This window comes from Cryptomeria japonica, chromosome 1 (genome assembly GCF_030272615.1).
Source record: "Cryptomeria japonica chromosome 1, Sugi_1.0, whole genome shotgun sequence".
NCBI lineage: Eukaryota > Viridiplantae > Streptophyta > Pinopsida > Cupressales > Cupressaceae > Cryptomeria > Cryptomeria japonica.
The window spans coordinates 37,953,293-37,971,752 of record NC_081405.1 but is presented as its reverse complement, the minus strand read 5'-3'; the positions used below and the strand labels follow the sequence as shown (position 1 = coordinate 37,971,752).

The 18,460-nt window shown below is 34.7% G+C and overlaps 1 protein-coding gene across 7 annotated transcripts in view; it reads left to right on the top strand.

Annotated features, from left to right (window-relative positions):
* LOC131027408 (BTB/POZ domain-containing protein At1g67900) overlaps window positions 1–17,699 on the top strand; it is a 75,105-nt gene extending 57,406 nt beyond the window's left edge. The window contains exons 2-7 of one of the 7 annotated variants that reach the window (XM_057957451.2): window positions 4,130–4,199; window positions 6,698–6,808; window positions 13,149–14,411; window positions 14,560–15,806; window positions 16,425–16,487; window positions 16,900–17,699. In XM_057957451.2, coding sequence (XP_057813434.2) covers window positions 4,130–4,199; window positions 6,698–6,808; window positions 13,149–14,411; window positions 14,560–15,048 — 1,933 coding nt within the window. In that variant the 3' untranslated portion in view covers window positions 15,049–15,806; window positions 16,425–16,487; window positions 16,900–17,699. Of the gene's footprint in view, window positions 1–4,129; window positions 4,200–6,697; window positions 7,574–13,148; window positions 14,412–14,559; window positions 15,807–16,424; window positions 16,518–16,894 lie in introns of those variants that run through there. The other 6 variants (XM_057957450.2, XM_057957452.2, XM_057957457.2 and 3 more) reach the window with 6 other exon arrangements.
* Window positions 17,700–18,460: the final 761 nt, after the last annotated feature.

Below are 18,460 nucleotides of genomic sequence, written 5' to 3'. Positions count from 1 at the left end.
AATTTAGTAGTTGGAGTTTTGTTTGTTGGAAAAAAATGAAGTTTAATTGCTTGTATTGGATTTGTTAACGACAAGCACATTTCCACGGATGTGGGGACATCTCCATAATTGCAGGAACCATCCAAGTAAAGAGAATCTTAGAAGAATCATAATAAATGGGTTAAGAATAAGTTCAAAGCCTTTTCTTAGAAACTGTTGAAAGTAATAGGCTTAGAATACAAGCTAAGTGGCTCCTAAAACATCGTAGGGATGTAATCGCTAAGAAATGTTTACTACACAAAATGGAAGTTGCAAAGAGTGCAAGTTTTGTCTTTACCTCCTTTCAATTTCACATGCAAAATTTATGGCTACCAAAAGAATTAGCTCAAAGGAGGTTGATGAAGTAGTGACTTCATCATGGAAGTGGCGAACACATGTTCGCTAGTTTGCAAAAAGTGGTGAAATTGTCATTCACCAGTCTATAGAAACAAACAAACAAACTTGTTTCGTACAATTGTTTCTTTTTTTTACTGATCAAGTTTCTTGATTTTGGGTATTTAGTTCCTCCTTGCCAATTTTTTTAGCTTCCTTCGTGCTTGAGAATTATAACTAACAAGTTTGAGGTTGAATTGGGCATAGACAGAGCTTGTTAATTCTTGTGTCTCTTGTGTTGGGAGCTCGTGGCAAGCTTTGTTCATAGGGAAAGACTTTAGTTGCTTATCAAGGCTCTTAGACAGCGTAAGGGCTAAGATTCATTTGTATATTGCTATTTTGGAATACTTAAGTGAGCATGACACATATTTTGGTGGAACTTTCATCCACTAAGGATTTCTTCAAGTTAATTCTTTTGTGTCTATTGTTATGGCGTTTTATCTCTTTTTAATTTTTGTTCCTTGTTCAAATTAATTTTTGCATGTAATTTGGCTGATTATTGGTTATTTAATTTACTCTAAAATTTTGTTAGTTTGTGACTAAAATAAAGAATACTTTTGGTACCTTATAGATCAAATGGTATTAGGGAGTTTGGTATCATTGCTAGTGATATTTAGGTTCATGCCCACAACATGCTCTAGTGGAAAGAAGTTGTTGCCTTTTGAAGGAGGCATTTACATAGGCAAGTGGAAGAGAAAGTTACATGGCATGGAGGAAGGAGAGGAGTTTGCTGTAGAGGCAAGATTCCTTGATATGGAGCCTTTCTCAATCGTTGGAGGACATGAAAATCCTTATGCAAGTCCTTTTGGCAAGATTGGACAAAGATTCCACTAGAGAGGAAATGACCAACGTATCTCTAACAACCTAGCCCTATCATTATAATCATTAAGTCCATACACAAAATAAAGCTCAAATTGAACATTATTTTTTTGTAAAACAATCCAAGTAAATCTATTACAAGGAGAGCATGTAGGCTTTAACATTTAGTAGTCCATTTCTATTGAATAAAATTGTCGTCCACCCTTTACCTTTCTCGTTCTTAGAGGAAACTTGAATGGAATTAGGCCAAATGAAGTTCACAACCCATCCTAAACTAATGCCTCCCATTTTAACCTCTTGCAATAGACAAATGAATTCTTTTGTGTCTATTATTATGGTGTTTTATCTCTTTTTAATATAATCTTGCTTTTTGGAAAGATCAATGGTTTTTTGTCATAAGATTCGAACTCTCTCAGATTCCAACTAATTAAGCTCATTGATTAATTAGAGTATAGGGGACTTTGGCAGCTCCATCAAGTTGGTACAATCTCTTAACAAAATTAGGAAGCTTTTCTTGTTTCTCCTTCTTGGTACTTGGTTTAGGCATATGGGAGTCCCTTGGTCTTGTTTTTTAGTCCACCTCTCAATCTTTATTCATGGCACCCTCCTTACATAGTCGGTCAACTAAATTATCTCATTGCATTTGTTTAGGTCCTCCTTCATTCTTAGTCTTGTTGATCTCAACTGGGGTTCCCTTTTGAGGCAAATTGAATAGATTGAGAGAAGGAATTATCTCCCTTTCTATCACCTTTTTTAGGGTTAATTGTGGGAGTTTTGAGATTAGTGGACCTATTGACCACGACATATTTATCTGATATGAACCATTTCTCAAGGTTACAAACCTTGTGATAACCTCCTTGTCACTATGTTTCTAATAATCCATCTTAATCTTAATGAAATTAGATCAATTTCTTGTAAACAAGGGATTCATAATAGTAATAGGATTAGATTAAATTGGGAGTTGAATCATTCTAACCTCTGCTTCTATAGTATTTGATTGAACTATGGTGCAAGGAAGCATGTCAAATGTAGTTTGACGATTCTCCTCAAAGGCTAGTGTAGGTGCATCCCTAGGCATCATAGAAATGTGGTATCACGTGTAAGAAAGTGGAAATTGTGGTTTAGTTTGACAATTTGAATGTGTAATTTTGTGGTTAATAATTTGCAGTACAAGAAGTTACCACATTTCACTACATTGAGGAATTAGATCTTCTAGTTGTGATAGTAATTTTGTTAGTATTTTTTGTACCTTTTGTTGGTGATCGAGGTTGATTGGATGAACAAAAGTTGGTAATTTGGATTGAGAAAGTGTTTGTAGGTTGATTGTGTCTCTAGGTAGAGTTGTTTTGGATTTGTGCCAAGGGTGAATATTTGGAAATGTTGGGATAATAGTCGGAGGGGTTTATGTTGTACCACATGGAGATTCACCACCGTTGGAATTTGTAAGTTTGTTATTTTTAGTCAGTGACATGTTTTATGTGGATTCAAGCTTTGCATCACCTTGAGGGTGACACATTGTGTGGGAAGTTGAGGAAGGGTTATATAGGTGGTTTTAAGTCATTTGTAAGAAATGAGAAGAAGATTAAGAGAGAGTAGAGGTGTAATAAGTAAGTACAACAACAAGATAGAAAGGATTGTGAGAGGTAGAGTGAGGCAACAAGGAGTGTGATGTGGAGTGTAATCATGTGAGCAGATAGTGTGAGAATCCCATGGTGTTATTTTGTACTTGAATGTAGCTCATGTAGCGAGTTTGAAAGTGCTGTTTCCAAAAGTTATTTTGCTAGTGTGTGTGGAAAGCCATTACAACCAACTTTAATTATGTTTATGAAATTAATATAATAAGAATTCTTTGGAGGTTTGTTTTTTCTCTCACTAAGGATTCCCCCAGCATATATCTTGTGTCATTTTGTGATGGATTTCTGTTTTATGTGTGTTTATTAGTGTGGGTTGCATAGTTGGACAGTCCTTTGGACCCCCTTGGCCATGATTGCATCAAAGGGTTCCCTCCTCATCACAATCTTAGCTTTTCATTGCTAATATATTTCCTAGTAGATGGGATTGTCTATTAAGCACTCACTTTTAATGATAAACAACATCTAAATTCTCTAGGGATTTAACTAGGAAAGTCCATGATATGAAATCATTAAGTGGGGAGATGAAGCTCCTTAAGATAACCTTCCTAAATCTTCTACTTGGACACTTCTTATCATCTACTCGTCAAGATACAAAGTAAATGAGAGGCCTTTTATGTAAATTGAAGGAGCCTCCTATACATATATTGGGTAGGGAACAATATTTGTTAAGTGCTTTCTCAGTTAAATCATGTAATGACAAGACATATGCCCACTTACCTTCATGATCTTCATGAAGACTTCATGATCAAATGTTCAGTTATTCAAATTTTAATGATTACTTTGTAGTTGTTAATCATATGCCCACTTGATTTTTACATAGAAAACAAGAAAGGCCCTCACTCTTCTGTGTTGATTAACAATTGTGACAACTATGAAGCTAATCTTGAGTGTCAAGTTCAACGCCTTAATACTGATGCAAAAATTTGATTCATATATATACTTGCTGATTCGAATGGATTAGTTATAGTCTGGTTGCAATTGCATGTACTCTTGCTAATTCAAATGGATTAATTATAGTTTGCTTGAATTGCATTAGCACTTCCTGATTCAAATGGATTAAGTATATCTTGGTTGCAAACAATCTAATGCCACCCTTTATGTTTCCTTCTAGACATGTTTGTTTATGCGACATTCTTTTCAGTGTGATTGTAATTTTGTTCCAAAAAAAAACTTCTGAACCTTTTTTTCTTTTCATTGCAGATGTAGTTGATGTTTATGTTAGTGCCATTTATCAGCATATAAGCTCTATTTTTTCCTTGATACAGGTCAGTCATTTCAGAAGTATCAAGTGATGTAGTAATTGAAGTAAAGGATGCACAGTTTTTGTTACACAAAGTAAGTAGATTTACCTTATCATTAGCTAAAGTACCATGTTTTCATATTTCTAGAGTTTAATCTCTCTTCCTCTCTCTTGTAATTGATGTGTACTTCTAGTCTATTTCATGTTTGTGTTATAGCAAAAGTATTTGCAGTTATGCTGTAGAAAGGGATTGCCTGGTATGTTCTCCTCCCTTTCCCTGATCGGTGGTGGATTCTTGTACAACCATGGAATTGCTACTTCATACTATATATGCATTAGGCGCGCAAAACCTGTTTTCTATGTCATCACATTCATGTTTGGATGAAATAGACTATATATTTTTGTTTTTGAAAAATGATTTCAACAGATTAAAGGTAAAGTCAAATACAAATGATATTTTTTCTTGATACATTGCAACCTACACTAATGATTTCTACTATAGTAATTGGGTTTTACAAGATAGCATTTACATATTTTATAAATTCATACATCCCAAATCTGTAAGGTGGTGTTGATGAGCACATGGTTACGTGGAAACTCTTATGGGAGGAAACCACAGAAAATTACTTGCATATATAATAATCTCTTACAAATTTTGTAGGCTCAACATACTAGAGGCACTTGCCCATTAGAGGCACCAACCCACATTCAAATTTCCACCTTATCATTGTTGCTTCTACAACGGATGATGGATAATCTTTTTTTTACATAAATAATTCTCTTTTTCAAACTATTATAATCTCCTTCTCAAATTTGCCATAAATTGATCATAAATATGCCAAGACTATGATCTCAATCTTCTCATGTAAATTTGCTATATACTACTTATCAAATCTGTAATCTATCTTCTCATACTCTTCTTATCAAATCCACTATCTTTCTACTCAATAATGGCCATTGGTGTATATGCTTGATTGTCTTTGCCACACCACACACTCTTCTCCATTTCCAGCCTCTCTATATATCTCTAAGTCATGTATCCAAAAGACATGCCTCCTAACAAATAGACATATCATACAGACAGTCACATCTCGTCAAATATAAATTGCACCTTCTTGACAAATATTTCCTTTCCAACTAAGAAAACTTAACTTTTACCAAACAAATCGTACCTTTGGATATACATTTCTTTTCCTTACCAAATCGTACTTGTTTCTCTTTGCTTATATGTCTAAAATAATCATAATTTAATCTATGTAATCATTGTACATAGCATATCACTATATTTATTCTTTTTATCGCTGTTCTATTGTCTTTAAGTCACTGCTCTCTGATATTTAATGAAACCTCTAAAAAGTCGCTGCTCTCAATGGTAATGAAAGTCTCTTCTTAATGAAATAATCTCCGCTTCTTTTAATAGTCTTCAACCTGATTGGTTAGCATGTAACTTGTGTGACTGGCCAATATATCTGCCGTATTCATAAAAGGTGTCTTGGATAAGTTATATATAAAAATTAACAAATCTTTAACTTCCCATTACAAGTCGCACCATATAATGGTATATTTGCTTCATAAGCAAACCGACTTGTATTTAATTAATCTTCACTGTACTCAATATCATTTCATTTGTTTCATTTATTTAATCTCTCCTCTTGATAAACTCTATTATCAATGTATATTAAATGCTTTGCTTTGGGTGATTTCATATCTTCTCTACTCTTGGTCACTTGATATGTAATTTCTGTTTTTTTCTTTAATACTGATCGCTGCCACTTAATGCTTATTAACATTAATTAAGGGCAGTTGGCTTGCTTTATGTCTGTTGTTCATAATTAATATAAACAATTTTAATTGTTGCTTGACTTGGACGATATATAGTTTTTGATTGCATTGACTTAATATTAATTAATTTTAATTAAATAATAATAAAATATTATTAAATGTCACTTTAGTAAATAAAGTTCTCCAAAATATTATTAATTAAATTGATTTTTATTAAGTTATAAAAAAAAAACAAAAGATATATTCAAATGATGACTTAAAAATTAATTCAATTAAATAATAATAAAAATAATAAAATATTATTAAATATCACTTTTTTTTTATATTGCTTATAAAGAGTGAACTGATACTTAAATGTCACTTTAGTAAATAAAGTTCTTCAAAATATTATTAATTAAATTGATTTTTATTAAGTTATCAAAAAAAGAAGAAGATATATTCAAATGATGACTTAATATTAATTAATTCAATGAAATAATAATAAAAATAATAAAATATTATTAAATTTAACTTTAGTAAATAAAATTCTCCAAAATATTATTAATTAAATTGATTTTTATTAAGTTATAAAAAGATATATTCAAATGATGACTTAATATTAATTAATTTAATTAAATAATAATAAAAATAATAAAATATTATTAAATGTCACTTTAGTAAATAAAGTTCTCCAAAATATTATCTATGTCGGCCAAGTCGGCCTAATGTTCTAAATGTTTCTTGGAGTTCTTTATAGGGAGGTTGAATGAAGGCAGGCATTTTTTTTGGATTTGATAAATGATTTAATATCTTTGGAGACAAAAACCTTCAGGAGTACAGAAGGGCTGGACGAAAACTTGTCTCTTCAGAAGAGGTGGATTCGCCATGGAGTTCACAGCTAGGCAAATTTGTGAAGAGTCCGTTGGAGACAAATTTGTTAGAGGTTGAGAAATAATGATATTTGCTTCTATTTCTTATTTGAAGAACAAAATTACTACTTTCTGAATGTTTTATAATACTGTCTATCAGAGTAATAAGGGATACTGCTGTTAATGTTTGATTCAATTCCCTAGTGACAATATTGGTATTTGCCATTATTCTTATGAGTCGTGGCATGATTAGTCAGCGCAGAGATTAATCAAGGAAGTTAGTTATTATTAATATATATTTCGTGGCTTTCTTTGTTGGGGATGATAGAGATTAATATTTGCCGTAGTGCATCATATTTCTATGAGAATTAATCATTGCCACTGTTGAAGTTTCTATGGATAGTGCCGCCTCTTTCCAAAACCACGGACTATTTCTATTTAGAGCTTTCAGATTATCAATTCCATGGTGAAGCCAGACGTCTGAGGACAGGAACGGATTTTGGCATTGAATATTTCTAGGTAGTGGTATTTGTAATCTTACACGTCATTTTTACTATCGATCTGGCTAGAAGACTGAACTGCAACCTTCATACAGCACACTTGTGATTCCATTTCGTGACCCATATTTCTTATTGAAGCAGTGGTCGGGAGATATTGTGGGAGCAGAGTTTAATAAATGCCAAGCGCTTCTACAACGCTGGCATTTCATCCTTAAATCGCTTGCCCACTATGGTTGCCGATTTTTATAGCTGAGTTCTCATGCAATCTTTTAATTCGTATTTGGTCAGTATACTGTATCGTTGGATCCATTGTAGAAAGCAATTCCAGTACTGAATATGGTATGTTCAAGTCTGGCAACAATTTACTACTGTGTCTTTCACATTGGGTTGCTAGAACTCCTGTGTATTACAGTTTTATGTTTGCTGTTCATTCATTATTATATCCTTGCTATCATTGCTATATCTGATGTGAGCATTAAACAAATCAGTACATCAGACTTGGAATAAACAATAGTGGAGTGCATACACATAATTCAGTTCAGAAATAAGTAATTCATGTTGAGAGCAGGTTTGGGGTTTTTTCATTAACAAATATATCATATAAAATCTCTGCCTTGTAGAACCAGTTCATTGTCTTGCAATAATTATAGAAGCATTGTAAGCTGTCTTATGAGAGTCAGTCAAAACCAATAAGTTTAAATCTTTAATTTAAACTGCATTCATACCTCTATTCATAGCTTTGTTCTTGACTTGCCTTTCTTAGTTTGTTGTTTGTAATATCAATATTGTTCATATCTTGTTCCAATTGTATCAGCCTCATCTCTAAATATAATACAAGGAGCTTTCTCTTTTGTAAGCTGAAAACCGTCTCCAAATGTCTTTCAATTGATCACTGTTGGTCATTAATTTGATCAAACAATTCTGTTTCGTCTTATAAACTTATTGCTGCCTATAAAATGATCTTCAGGAACTTTAGATTTTATCCTTGTAGGCCAACATGAACATTATATGTGTATTTCTCTTAGTAGCCATACTTTTGACATCAATGACAATATCTTTGCCAACAATCTTCACTAAGTGCCTTTGACATCAATGACAATATTTGCAACAGGTGTTATCCTTGTTTTGATGCCACAAAATTTGAACTTTTTGTGTAAAAATGATAATTGTCGTCAGACATTAAAACCTTTATCAAATCAATTCAATTTGTGTATGATAGTGCGACGTGTTATATGCTTTTCATTGCCTTCATCGACCTTTGTAGTGTCACAAGTAATTGGATTCATGTCAAAAGACATGACCCTTTGAAGAAGAATTGTCCTTCATTTTAGTCTAGATCCTGGGAGTAGCCATGACAATTTGACAAATTACAAAAACAATTAAATTTGAAAATCCATCAAAGATGGTGCAAAATCCTTTTATGGGAATGTTTCCGGTAGTATTTCGACCAACATTGCAAGTTTTCAAGCCAGTATACCTTACGGTTCAGGAGATATTAAACTTTTGATTTTTCGTTGAATGATTTACGGAAACAATTAAATTTAAATTTCCATAGCAGCTGGAATAAAATGGTTTGGTAGAGAGGTTTATGGCATCATTTTTTAAAAATGTGGCTACTTTTAAGGTCAACCCACCTCTCGACTTCCAAAATATTAAACCTTCAATTTTGTCGATCAAATTATGGAAACAATTAAATTGAGGGATTTATTTAGTTGAAATTAAATCATATTTTTGGCTTCTGGTTTTAATGATTTTTTTATCAGCCTGGTAAAATTTTGTGCAAAAGTGTTGACCAAGTCAAAAGATATGCCTCTTTTTCTCTCGCAGCCTTTGGATGTTTGTCGGAAAGTTTATTAATTTGTTCTCAAGGTTAATTATATTTTTTCAAAAGGCATAGCTTTATCATTAAATTAATAATTTTCTAAGTTAGTAAGAACATTGGTGAGCCAAAAGAAAGTTATAAAAGACATGACAATAAGATGAAGGGAAAAATGCTCAGATTAAAGGGTTGTGAAGTTGCCAAAACCAAGCAAGTTAGAATTTGGACCTTAATTGTGCACTTTTGCCCTAATTTCTAACTAATGCTACCTTCCTCAGTTTTTTTACAACTTATGAACCTCATGTCTTTTGAGCATTAATGAAGGAGCTTTTATGAAGAAGCTTGCTCCTTTGCTTATTTTTTCACAACTTGTGAACGTCATGGCTTTTGAGCATTAAAGAAGAAGTTTGCTACCTCAACTTTTAGCAAGTTGTGAACTTCATCGTTTCCAAGCACTGTTAAGATGAAGTAGTTTCTATAAATACTCGGACTTGCATCTAATACCAATGTGAGAGCTTTGGAACAGGGTACAAGCATATCAAAACATAATGGAATTGAATTTTTGTCAGATGTTGTAGCCGCAACTACTATGGTAGACATGTTTGCAAATTGTTAAGGCGTAAACAAGGAACTATAAATTGGTTGGCGTAGTTTTTCAAAGAGATACCCATCGAATGGAATGCAATAATTGCAGGTCTGCACAAAATGGATTTGTTGAATATGCTTTAGAAAATTTCTTCAAAGAGATACCCATCGAATGGAATGCAATAATTGCAGGTCTGCACAAAATGGATTTGTTGAATATGCTTTAGAAAATTTCAAAGAAATTTTCTAGGGTTATCTCTTTTAGTTACCCAGCTATAAACATTCAACCAAACTCTTCACTTAAGATGTGTAATTTAAATGAAAAATGGAACAGAATTTTTTTTAATTTTTAACCTTTGTGCTATATAATGATATTAGACTTAATTGCACAGATTTGCAAAATACAACTTAATACATGAAGTTTTGAATCAGGAGAACCAAACGAAGTTTTAGAATTTTATTGTTTAACTCTCACAGAAGCAATCTTCTGAACAAAGTTCAAACCATAGTTCCCAGCCTCGGACTCAGCTCAGACTCGACTCGTGACTCGGCAATGACTCGGCAAAATAAAAAAACCCTTGAAATTAAAAGATTTTTAACGATTTAAAACTTGTTTCATGCACCCATTATTGAATAAAGCCAATTATAATGTGTGCTAGCTTGTTATGCCATGAAAGGCATGTTGGTAGAGTATCTACTTGTTTGGGGCTTCTGTTTAGTATTTTCTTTGGCCAAATTGAAATTCTGGGAGCACCAACATGAGACATCATGAACATATTCACTTGGAAACTTTAAGGAGTGCTTGTGTATGGTAGCATTAAATAGTGTGCTTGTTGAACTTAGGTTTTACCTTGAGACTATAGTTGACCTTGGTCTTTCTTGGACCTCTTAGTTTTTGGGCTATATATAAGTTGGATGGAAGGGGGAATTGTGAGGCTAGAAGGGATTGAAAATTTGCTCCTCAGAGACATGTCTCTTGCCAAAAATAACCTTGTGCCCCATAGGGGGGTTTTTGGGATGTGGGGACAGGTAGGAAATGTCCCCAACTCATCCCCTTTTTTCAAAAATTTAAGAAACATCCCTGTTGTGAGGTACTCACACATCGCCCCATTGCAAATGGGGACCCCTGCTTTTTGCTTTCTAGGGTTATCTCTTTTAGTTTTGTTGTTGGTTGTTTTAGTGTCTTAGCCTTTGCATTGAAGAGATTGAGTTTCTCAAAGGTCATCAAGTTAGGTGGATCTCCTCAAGGTGGAGTGAAGGAGGTCAGGTTAGTTGAGTGATTAGGGGTTATTTAGATCATTCTTAGGGTTTTTGTGTACTATCCAATTACGCTTCAAGTTGCTAAATCAAACCTTGGTTGAATGCATAGTGTCCTCCTAGGTCCCGTCCCTTACATCAAGGTCAGAGCGAACTCGCCTTAGAAGTCTGGAATGTCATCCTAATCCTGAAATGGCCCGAAATTTGACTAAGTTTGGAAATTTGAAGGATCCTCCAAAAACTAGATTTTGCATTATAACTCATGGAGGTCTGAAACCACTCTCAAACATCCTGACAATATATATGGAATATAACTTGAAGTATAAGAAAGAGAAAAGACATAAGGAAATGAATGTTATATTCCATATATGAATCCTGACGGCGAGACTAACTTGTCAAACAATTTCATGTTTTTTTCGTTTTCTGCAAGTCAAAACATTGACCTACCATGGTGCGAGTCTTGGAGCTCGGACTCGGCGAGTTTTTCCATAACTCGCCTAACTCGTGAGTCAGGCGAGTTATGAGAAAAACTCGCTAAGTCCGAGTCACGAGTTGTCAAAACTCGCCGAGCTTGGCTTGACTCGCCAACTCGGCAAACTCGCCAGACTCGCGGCGAGTCTGGGAACTATGGTTCAAACACACTTTGATAGGTCCTATGGACCATGTTAGCCTAGAGAACATTAAAATTTATCATCTCATCCTACAATGCTGGATCTCTACATCTTGTGAAATCTAAGCTTACCATAAAGCCAACACCCAGAAAAAAGGAGTTAGTGTTAATTTTTGGCATGATATGTCCTTTGTTATTTTCTGGAAGATCTAAAAGGCAAAGTTGGCTACAACTCAGTAAAACGTAAAATAGTGCTGATCACACCATCTAGTTTTCTGTCTCAGGGCAAGATTAACTTTCTTTTCATAGGATTAAGGATCAATTCCGAATAAACAGAACTGACCAAACATAATTGCACTTCGACTAAGTGGAAGCTATGGACTTCAGAAGCCATATGCTTTGCAGTTAATAAGAAGAATAAAGCTGGAAATTAGAGTGCCAAGTAAATAAAGCCAAATGCTTTCTTGACCCGTTGTGAGGTAGATCTGGACAAGTTGGTGACTGCACAACCTGCCTGGTTGATCTAGAGCTATTTGCCTGCAGGATTGACCTGTGATGCTGCACAAAGTTGCTTGCTTGTCAGTTTAAGTCTTCTTATTCTTTTACATCCTTCTTGTTGGTTTTACATGTCTGTTATGAGTATTCATGACACTGGCGTGGAATAGGAAACCTTGGTAGACAAATGGCATTCTCAACCATAAGTTGATATATTGCTTCCTGCAATATCCGGTAATATAAATAAGGAAGTAATAATACAGATGACAATGCATACCAGAAACAGGAGTAAAATATATCTTTATTCACACACGAAATTATTATAGAGAAGAAGACCAAAGGTGTTCGGCCAAGGATTACAATTTGATCCAACTCTATCCTCCTCCCTTGACGTACACAAAATATTTAAAGGACCCGACGGTTGCCAAGAGGAACACAACTGTCAACCATCCGACACTTATAACTACCCGAGAGTGACAACGCACTTAATTAAAAAACAATTAATACATTAGCAGATAACCAATATTATCGAACATAACAATAGGCATTTTATGCTGACTACATGTCTACATCTTCATCAGTAATGATTGTAGTTAACAAGTAATAGAATGTTATAAATGATATATATATCTGCTTCACCTTTTCTATTAAAGAAAAATATCAAGGTTAAACATATATAGAATTTAGCCATTTATAAATTTTGTTCCTGCATTCTGCTGTTGCTTGCTCCGATCATTTATGAGCATTGATCAGTCCCATTATTTTGCATCTTTGAAAGAGTGCTTACATGATTGGGAGCAGTTACAAACAATCATCCTGTATGAGAACACCATCATTAATGGCTTGACCATATTTTACTATGCACCTCCAAATTAAGTATATATGTTTAAAATTTTTACTCCCCTGAAATTTCTCTGAAGCCTCCTTCCAGAGTGTGTATATCATGTGTGTGAAACTGTATTGCACATATAATATTTTTTAAGATTAGTTGGTCTCTGTATCTTCAATGTCATGCCTATTCCAAGATTTCTAAACTCAGGTAGATGGAGACATAGTACTCAGCCTTTGATGTGTTGAAAATTGTTTTCAGTTTTCTTTTGTTGGAGTTGTTACTGATGATATCTACATTCAAATTTCTTTTCTTGCAGTTTCCACTTCTTTCCAAATGTGGTAAATTACAAAAGCTAGCTGCAGAAGCTCGTCAATCCAAGAAAGATAAGTTGGAGCTTTTTGATTTTCCTAGTGGTCCAGACGTGTTTGAGATCTGTGCCAAGTTTTGTTACGGTATCACAATTACTTTAAGTGCCTTGAATATAGTGGCAGTTCGATGTGCTGCTGAATATCTTGAGATGAATGAGGATGTAGAAAAAGGGAACCTGATTTTCAAATTAGAGGTCTTTCTAAGTTCTAGCATATTGCGGTCCTGGAAAGATTCTATAATGACACTGAAGACCACCAAAGCATTTATGCCTTGTTCTGAAGATCTCAAACTTGTAAGCCGATGCATTGATGCAATTGCTTATAGGGCATCAGTCAGCGCTTCAAAAGTGGACTGGTCATACACTAATACTAGATCTTCTCCAGCAAAAGAGGAAGGAACATCCCATAATTCTACAACTCCAATAGGGAACGGAATTCAAAGCCGGCGAAGCCATCCTGCTCCTAAAGATTGGTGGGTAGAAGATGTTGCTGAGCTGGAGATTGATTTGTATTGGAGAGTAATGGTGGCAATTAAATCAACAGGAAGAATATCTCATGAGGTGATTGGGGAAGCCCTACGTGTGTATGCCTTTCATTGGTTACCAGGTATGTCAAAGGAAATAACTCATAGCCATTCCTCTGATAATGCTGACATTGCTGCCAAACATGGACTTCTGTTAGAGACTGTTGTCAGTTTGCTACCAGCAGAGAAAGGTTCCACCTCGTGTAGTTTCTTGCTGAAATTACTCAAAGCTGCAACCATACTAGGTGCATCACCTTCTTCAAAGATGGAACTTGCTAGACGTGTAGGAATGCAGTTGGAGGAGGCCTCTTTGAATGACCTGCTAATTCCATCTCTCTCTTATGCCAATGAAACTCTTTATGATGTAGACCTTGTACAGACAATATTAGACCATTTTATAATGCAAAACCAAAGCCTTCCCACAAGCCCTACCCGCACAACACAAGTATATGAGAAACGGCGAACACGATCAACTGAAAATATTGATTTCGTGGAGAGTAGGACATCAACGGCTGCAACAAACAGTGCAAAGTTTAAAGTAGCAAAACTTATAGATGCATATTTGATAGAGATTGCTCGAGATGCAAATCTGCCAATCTCTAAATTTGTAGCCCTTTCAGAGGCTATACCAGATTTTGCACGTCCAGTACATGATGATTTGTACAGAGCCATTGACACATACCTTCAGGTAACTACCAAGGCTTCTGTTTGATCATTTCTATTTAATTTATATTCTTTTTTAGGGTGCACTTGTAAGGATTTTGTTTTATTGCTCCTATTGGATTTATACATAATTGCATAATTCTTGTCAATTATTTGGTGAATGCTTTTTGCAGGAGCATCCTGGATTTACTAAAAGTGAGAGAAAGAGGATATGTCGACTCCTGGATTGCAAGAAACTATCAACAGAAGTTTGCTTGCATGCTGCTCAGAATGACCGCTTACCACTGAGGGTTGTTGTACAGGTCCTATACTTTGAGCAGCTAAGAGCTGCAATGGCAGGAGGTGGAGTGCATGAGTTGCCAAGCAATCTTAAAGCCTTAATATCAGCTGAAGAAAGTGATTGTCAGGATGTTGGACAGTCAAGCTCATTTGATGAAGGATGGGATGCAGTGCAGCAAAATTTCAATGCACTGAAAGGGGATTTAGCAAAAATGAAGCAACGGCTAGCAGAGGCGGAGAAAGAAAGAAATGATTTACGGGAAGAAGTTGCAAAAACCTCAAAGTCAAAAGGCCTGTGTGCTTTCCCATCCAAACCAAGAAAGATTTTGAGTAAACTATGGCCAAGTGCCAAAAGCGGTGCCAGTGTTAATGAAAAGATTTGAGAACATGGTAATGTTCAAAATTTCATTTCATGAACCTTTTGGTGCTAATGGTCTCTGTTACTTGTAATGGGATTCGATGGATGGGTATTTCTTTTATGCCCTTCTAATATTATATTACCAACATTGTCATGAGGGCAAGCAGGCATGGAGAACTCAATATATGTTAAATACCATCTATTCTTGACAGCTAAGAAAATGATCCCAGGAAAAAGCAGAGTGTCTATGATCTAGCTATGTAATGCTGACAAAAATGATCAGGCATATTGTTCAGACTGAAGTCAGTAGCATTAAAACTGCAAAACTTCAATAATCCATTTTCAGTGGAATTAGTAACAGAAATTGCAACCTTAGAAAGGTATGTAGGTTGCATATGTTTCAGTAGGAATGATTCTTGGGAAATTGGAAGAAAACATGGCCGAGTCAGGGTCACTTTATTGGCTGTGGACATGATCCCATTGATTAGCATGTGATTCTATTTGGTGCTTTTTGAAATATCTGGCAACATTACAAGCTGTAAAAAATTTCCACCTATTTTAAGTGAAAATGGTTCTGCCAACTAAGAAAATCTGGCATTACTTATTTTCTTGATGTCCCAAGTTGATATTGTTCCTGGGAGAGGTGGCAGGGGATGTGAGAAATGACATTAATTTTCACTTCCTTGCTAGCAGTGATTCCAGAGGTTTGGTTGATTTTTAACAAGCCATTTCAGCTGTGGGTCCAATTCCACAAAAAGCTGCAATAATTGCATCAATCAACAGGTAAAGAAGAATTTGTCTGGGTGAGAGCAGTTATACTTTCTGCCATATTAACGTAGTAAGAAATTTAAAATGCAATTTTTCTCCATAAAATAGTGGTGTTAGTGATATTAGGACTATCTTCTTGAGGAGGAAAGTGAAAAGCAGGTCAAAATGGATTTTATTGCATTCTCAAGCATGAAACGAGTGTCAAGAAGCATAATAAATATGAATAATATGTTATAAAATTAACTTTGTATTTAATTGTTTCTGTTTAGTTACATTTTTACCCAGCTTTTTTTGTTCACAGTTGAAAGTGGGATCTGTGAATCATAATCACTGCATATAAATTTTATAATATCCTTAATTGTTTGCGAGCATCCAGGCGCATTGAATGATTTTTGGATGTCATAATTAGTCTGAATTTTTTCCACTGACTACACATACAAGTTCATATTTACTGCTTATAATTGCTAGGAAGAGTAGTGACTTTCTTCTTAGCTTTAATTTCATCAGAAAAAATAACTGTGTTTTGTAGATAGATTTGTGTCTAGAGGCCCTGACGCTTGTCGTAATATGGTCATCTATTTATCTTGATAGTATCTGATACTTCCTTTTTCTTTGTTTCAATTGATTATTCAGGTATAGAGTCTAAGCTGCTGGCAGCATATAGATGACAAGAATGATCGGCAGATGCAATTCAAGGTAACTTATTTGTCTTAGCGATGCTGCAAGGTAGGCATATAATACTAACAAAGTGACCTGTGAGGCAACACATTTAAGTAAATCAGAAGGTGTAAAGACTTATACATATCCTTATCTCATTCTGCATGAACTGTTTGCAGTTCACAGATTATGCTAAGCAGAATATAGAAATTATGCTTAGCAGAATATAGAAATTATGCTTAGCATAATAATCTGTGAACTGCATGCTTTTCATGTAGAATGAGATAAGACAATTTATATATACACATAAAAATTAAAGATTAATAAAAATAGCTTATTTTTCTGATCAAGAAAGAAGGAAATTATATATGTCGTTACATTGGAAATACACAAATTTTATAAACAGGAACTATCTATTCATATTCTGTGGTCCTGATATTGTGCAGAACAGATAATACTGGAACCAGAGGCAGTATAGCTGAAATAGAAATAGGAAATCAACATTACAATGACGCTTAATCAGGATGTGTGCACTGCTGGATGCAGAGTATATCCAAAGAAATATGCATTATCTGAACAATAAGTGAAAATAACTGTCAAAATAGGAAACATGTTAGTTTAGAAGACATAGGACCTGCTGTCCGATGTAGCCTTGCCTACTATACGTGTGTGGAAGGGATGTGGCTGGTATGGTGTTTATGTGAGCTCACAGTTGCCTGTTGGAGCACCATTCTTATCTCATTCCTGGCAGCTGAGGCTTGGTGACCTGTATTTCCTGTTGTGGGCAAATACAGCGCAGAAGGGATTCTCAACCAATGTTATACCATGTAATGATTACTTGTAAGCTGTAAGAACTAAGAACTATTGAGATAATAAAGAAAGGACAGAAGAATGAACTCAAATTCACTGTTAGACTTAATGCACTTTCTGTAGCTGAAGTAACGAGTCTCTTATTTGCCTGTCTATGCTTTCCATGCTCAACCATAAACTTGAAGTGATGTCAGTAAATGTTCATTAAAAATGTGGAATTTGCCTCCTGTCATGCCAGGATCTTGAGGGATGTGGCACTATAAAGGGATCAGTAGCTAGCTGAGAATTAATGGGTCTGCAAAAATGTTACGATTGACCTTGAAGCCCTGGGATACACTTCGTGTTGGCTTTAATGCCCAAAACTGGACTGGCAGTCGCTAATTTCTCATTATTGATCACATTTATAGTATTTAAATGAAATTAATTACACATTTGTGACTACTACACGTATGTACTTTTGTTTAAATGAGCAATCTGAAATTATAGAATTAGATGGTGTGTATATGCCAGTGGATTAATAGAATATTACAAGTAATATGTGAACTGTATGAAAAGTCGTGCTTTGTCAAATATGTTACTGCTTTCATGACTTGAAGTAGATGTCACTGTGGGATACACAGCCCTTTTTTTATTGTAATTTCCAATACCTAAAAAATTACTAAGCTGTGCTTTTTTTAAACTAGGTTTCAGATAATAGTAATCTGGACTTCTTTCTATGCTCCTTACGTATGGTTCTGTAATCCACCCCATCTTCACTTATCTCTTATATAATATAAACTTATTTTTATCGAAAAAATACCTCAAAATTTAGTTCTTTGCTATTGTCATGAAAATTGTAGATTTTGACTGATATCTCTGATACGATTTCTTTTTCCCTGAAGTGAATATAGAGCTATCTTTGTTAGCGTATTGAAGATGAGACATTTCCCTTAGTAATTTTTTCTTTTGGCGAATGGAAGATTATGAGGTGTTTTAGCATCACAATCTTTTTAATGAAACAATGGAAATTAATAAAGAAGAGCAACTGGAGAGAGATGACAAAAAACAAAAGGTGATTTTGAATCCGTTCATACCACCATCCTTGACTTTTTGTCTTAAATTTATAGACTACAAGATGGGGGATACAAAGCTGGATGATAGACCAACCCATTAGTTCATAAGCGTGGTCGATAGTAAGTACCAAGAACATATTAAGGTTATAT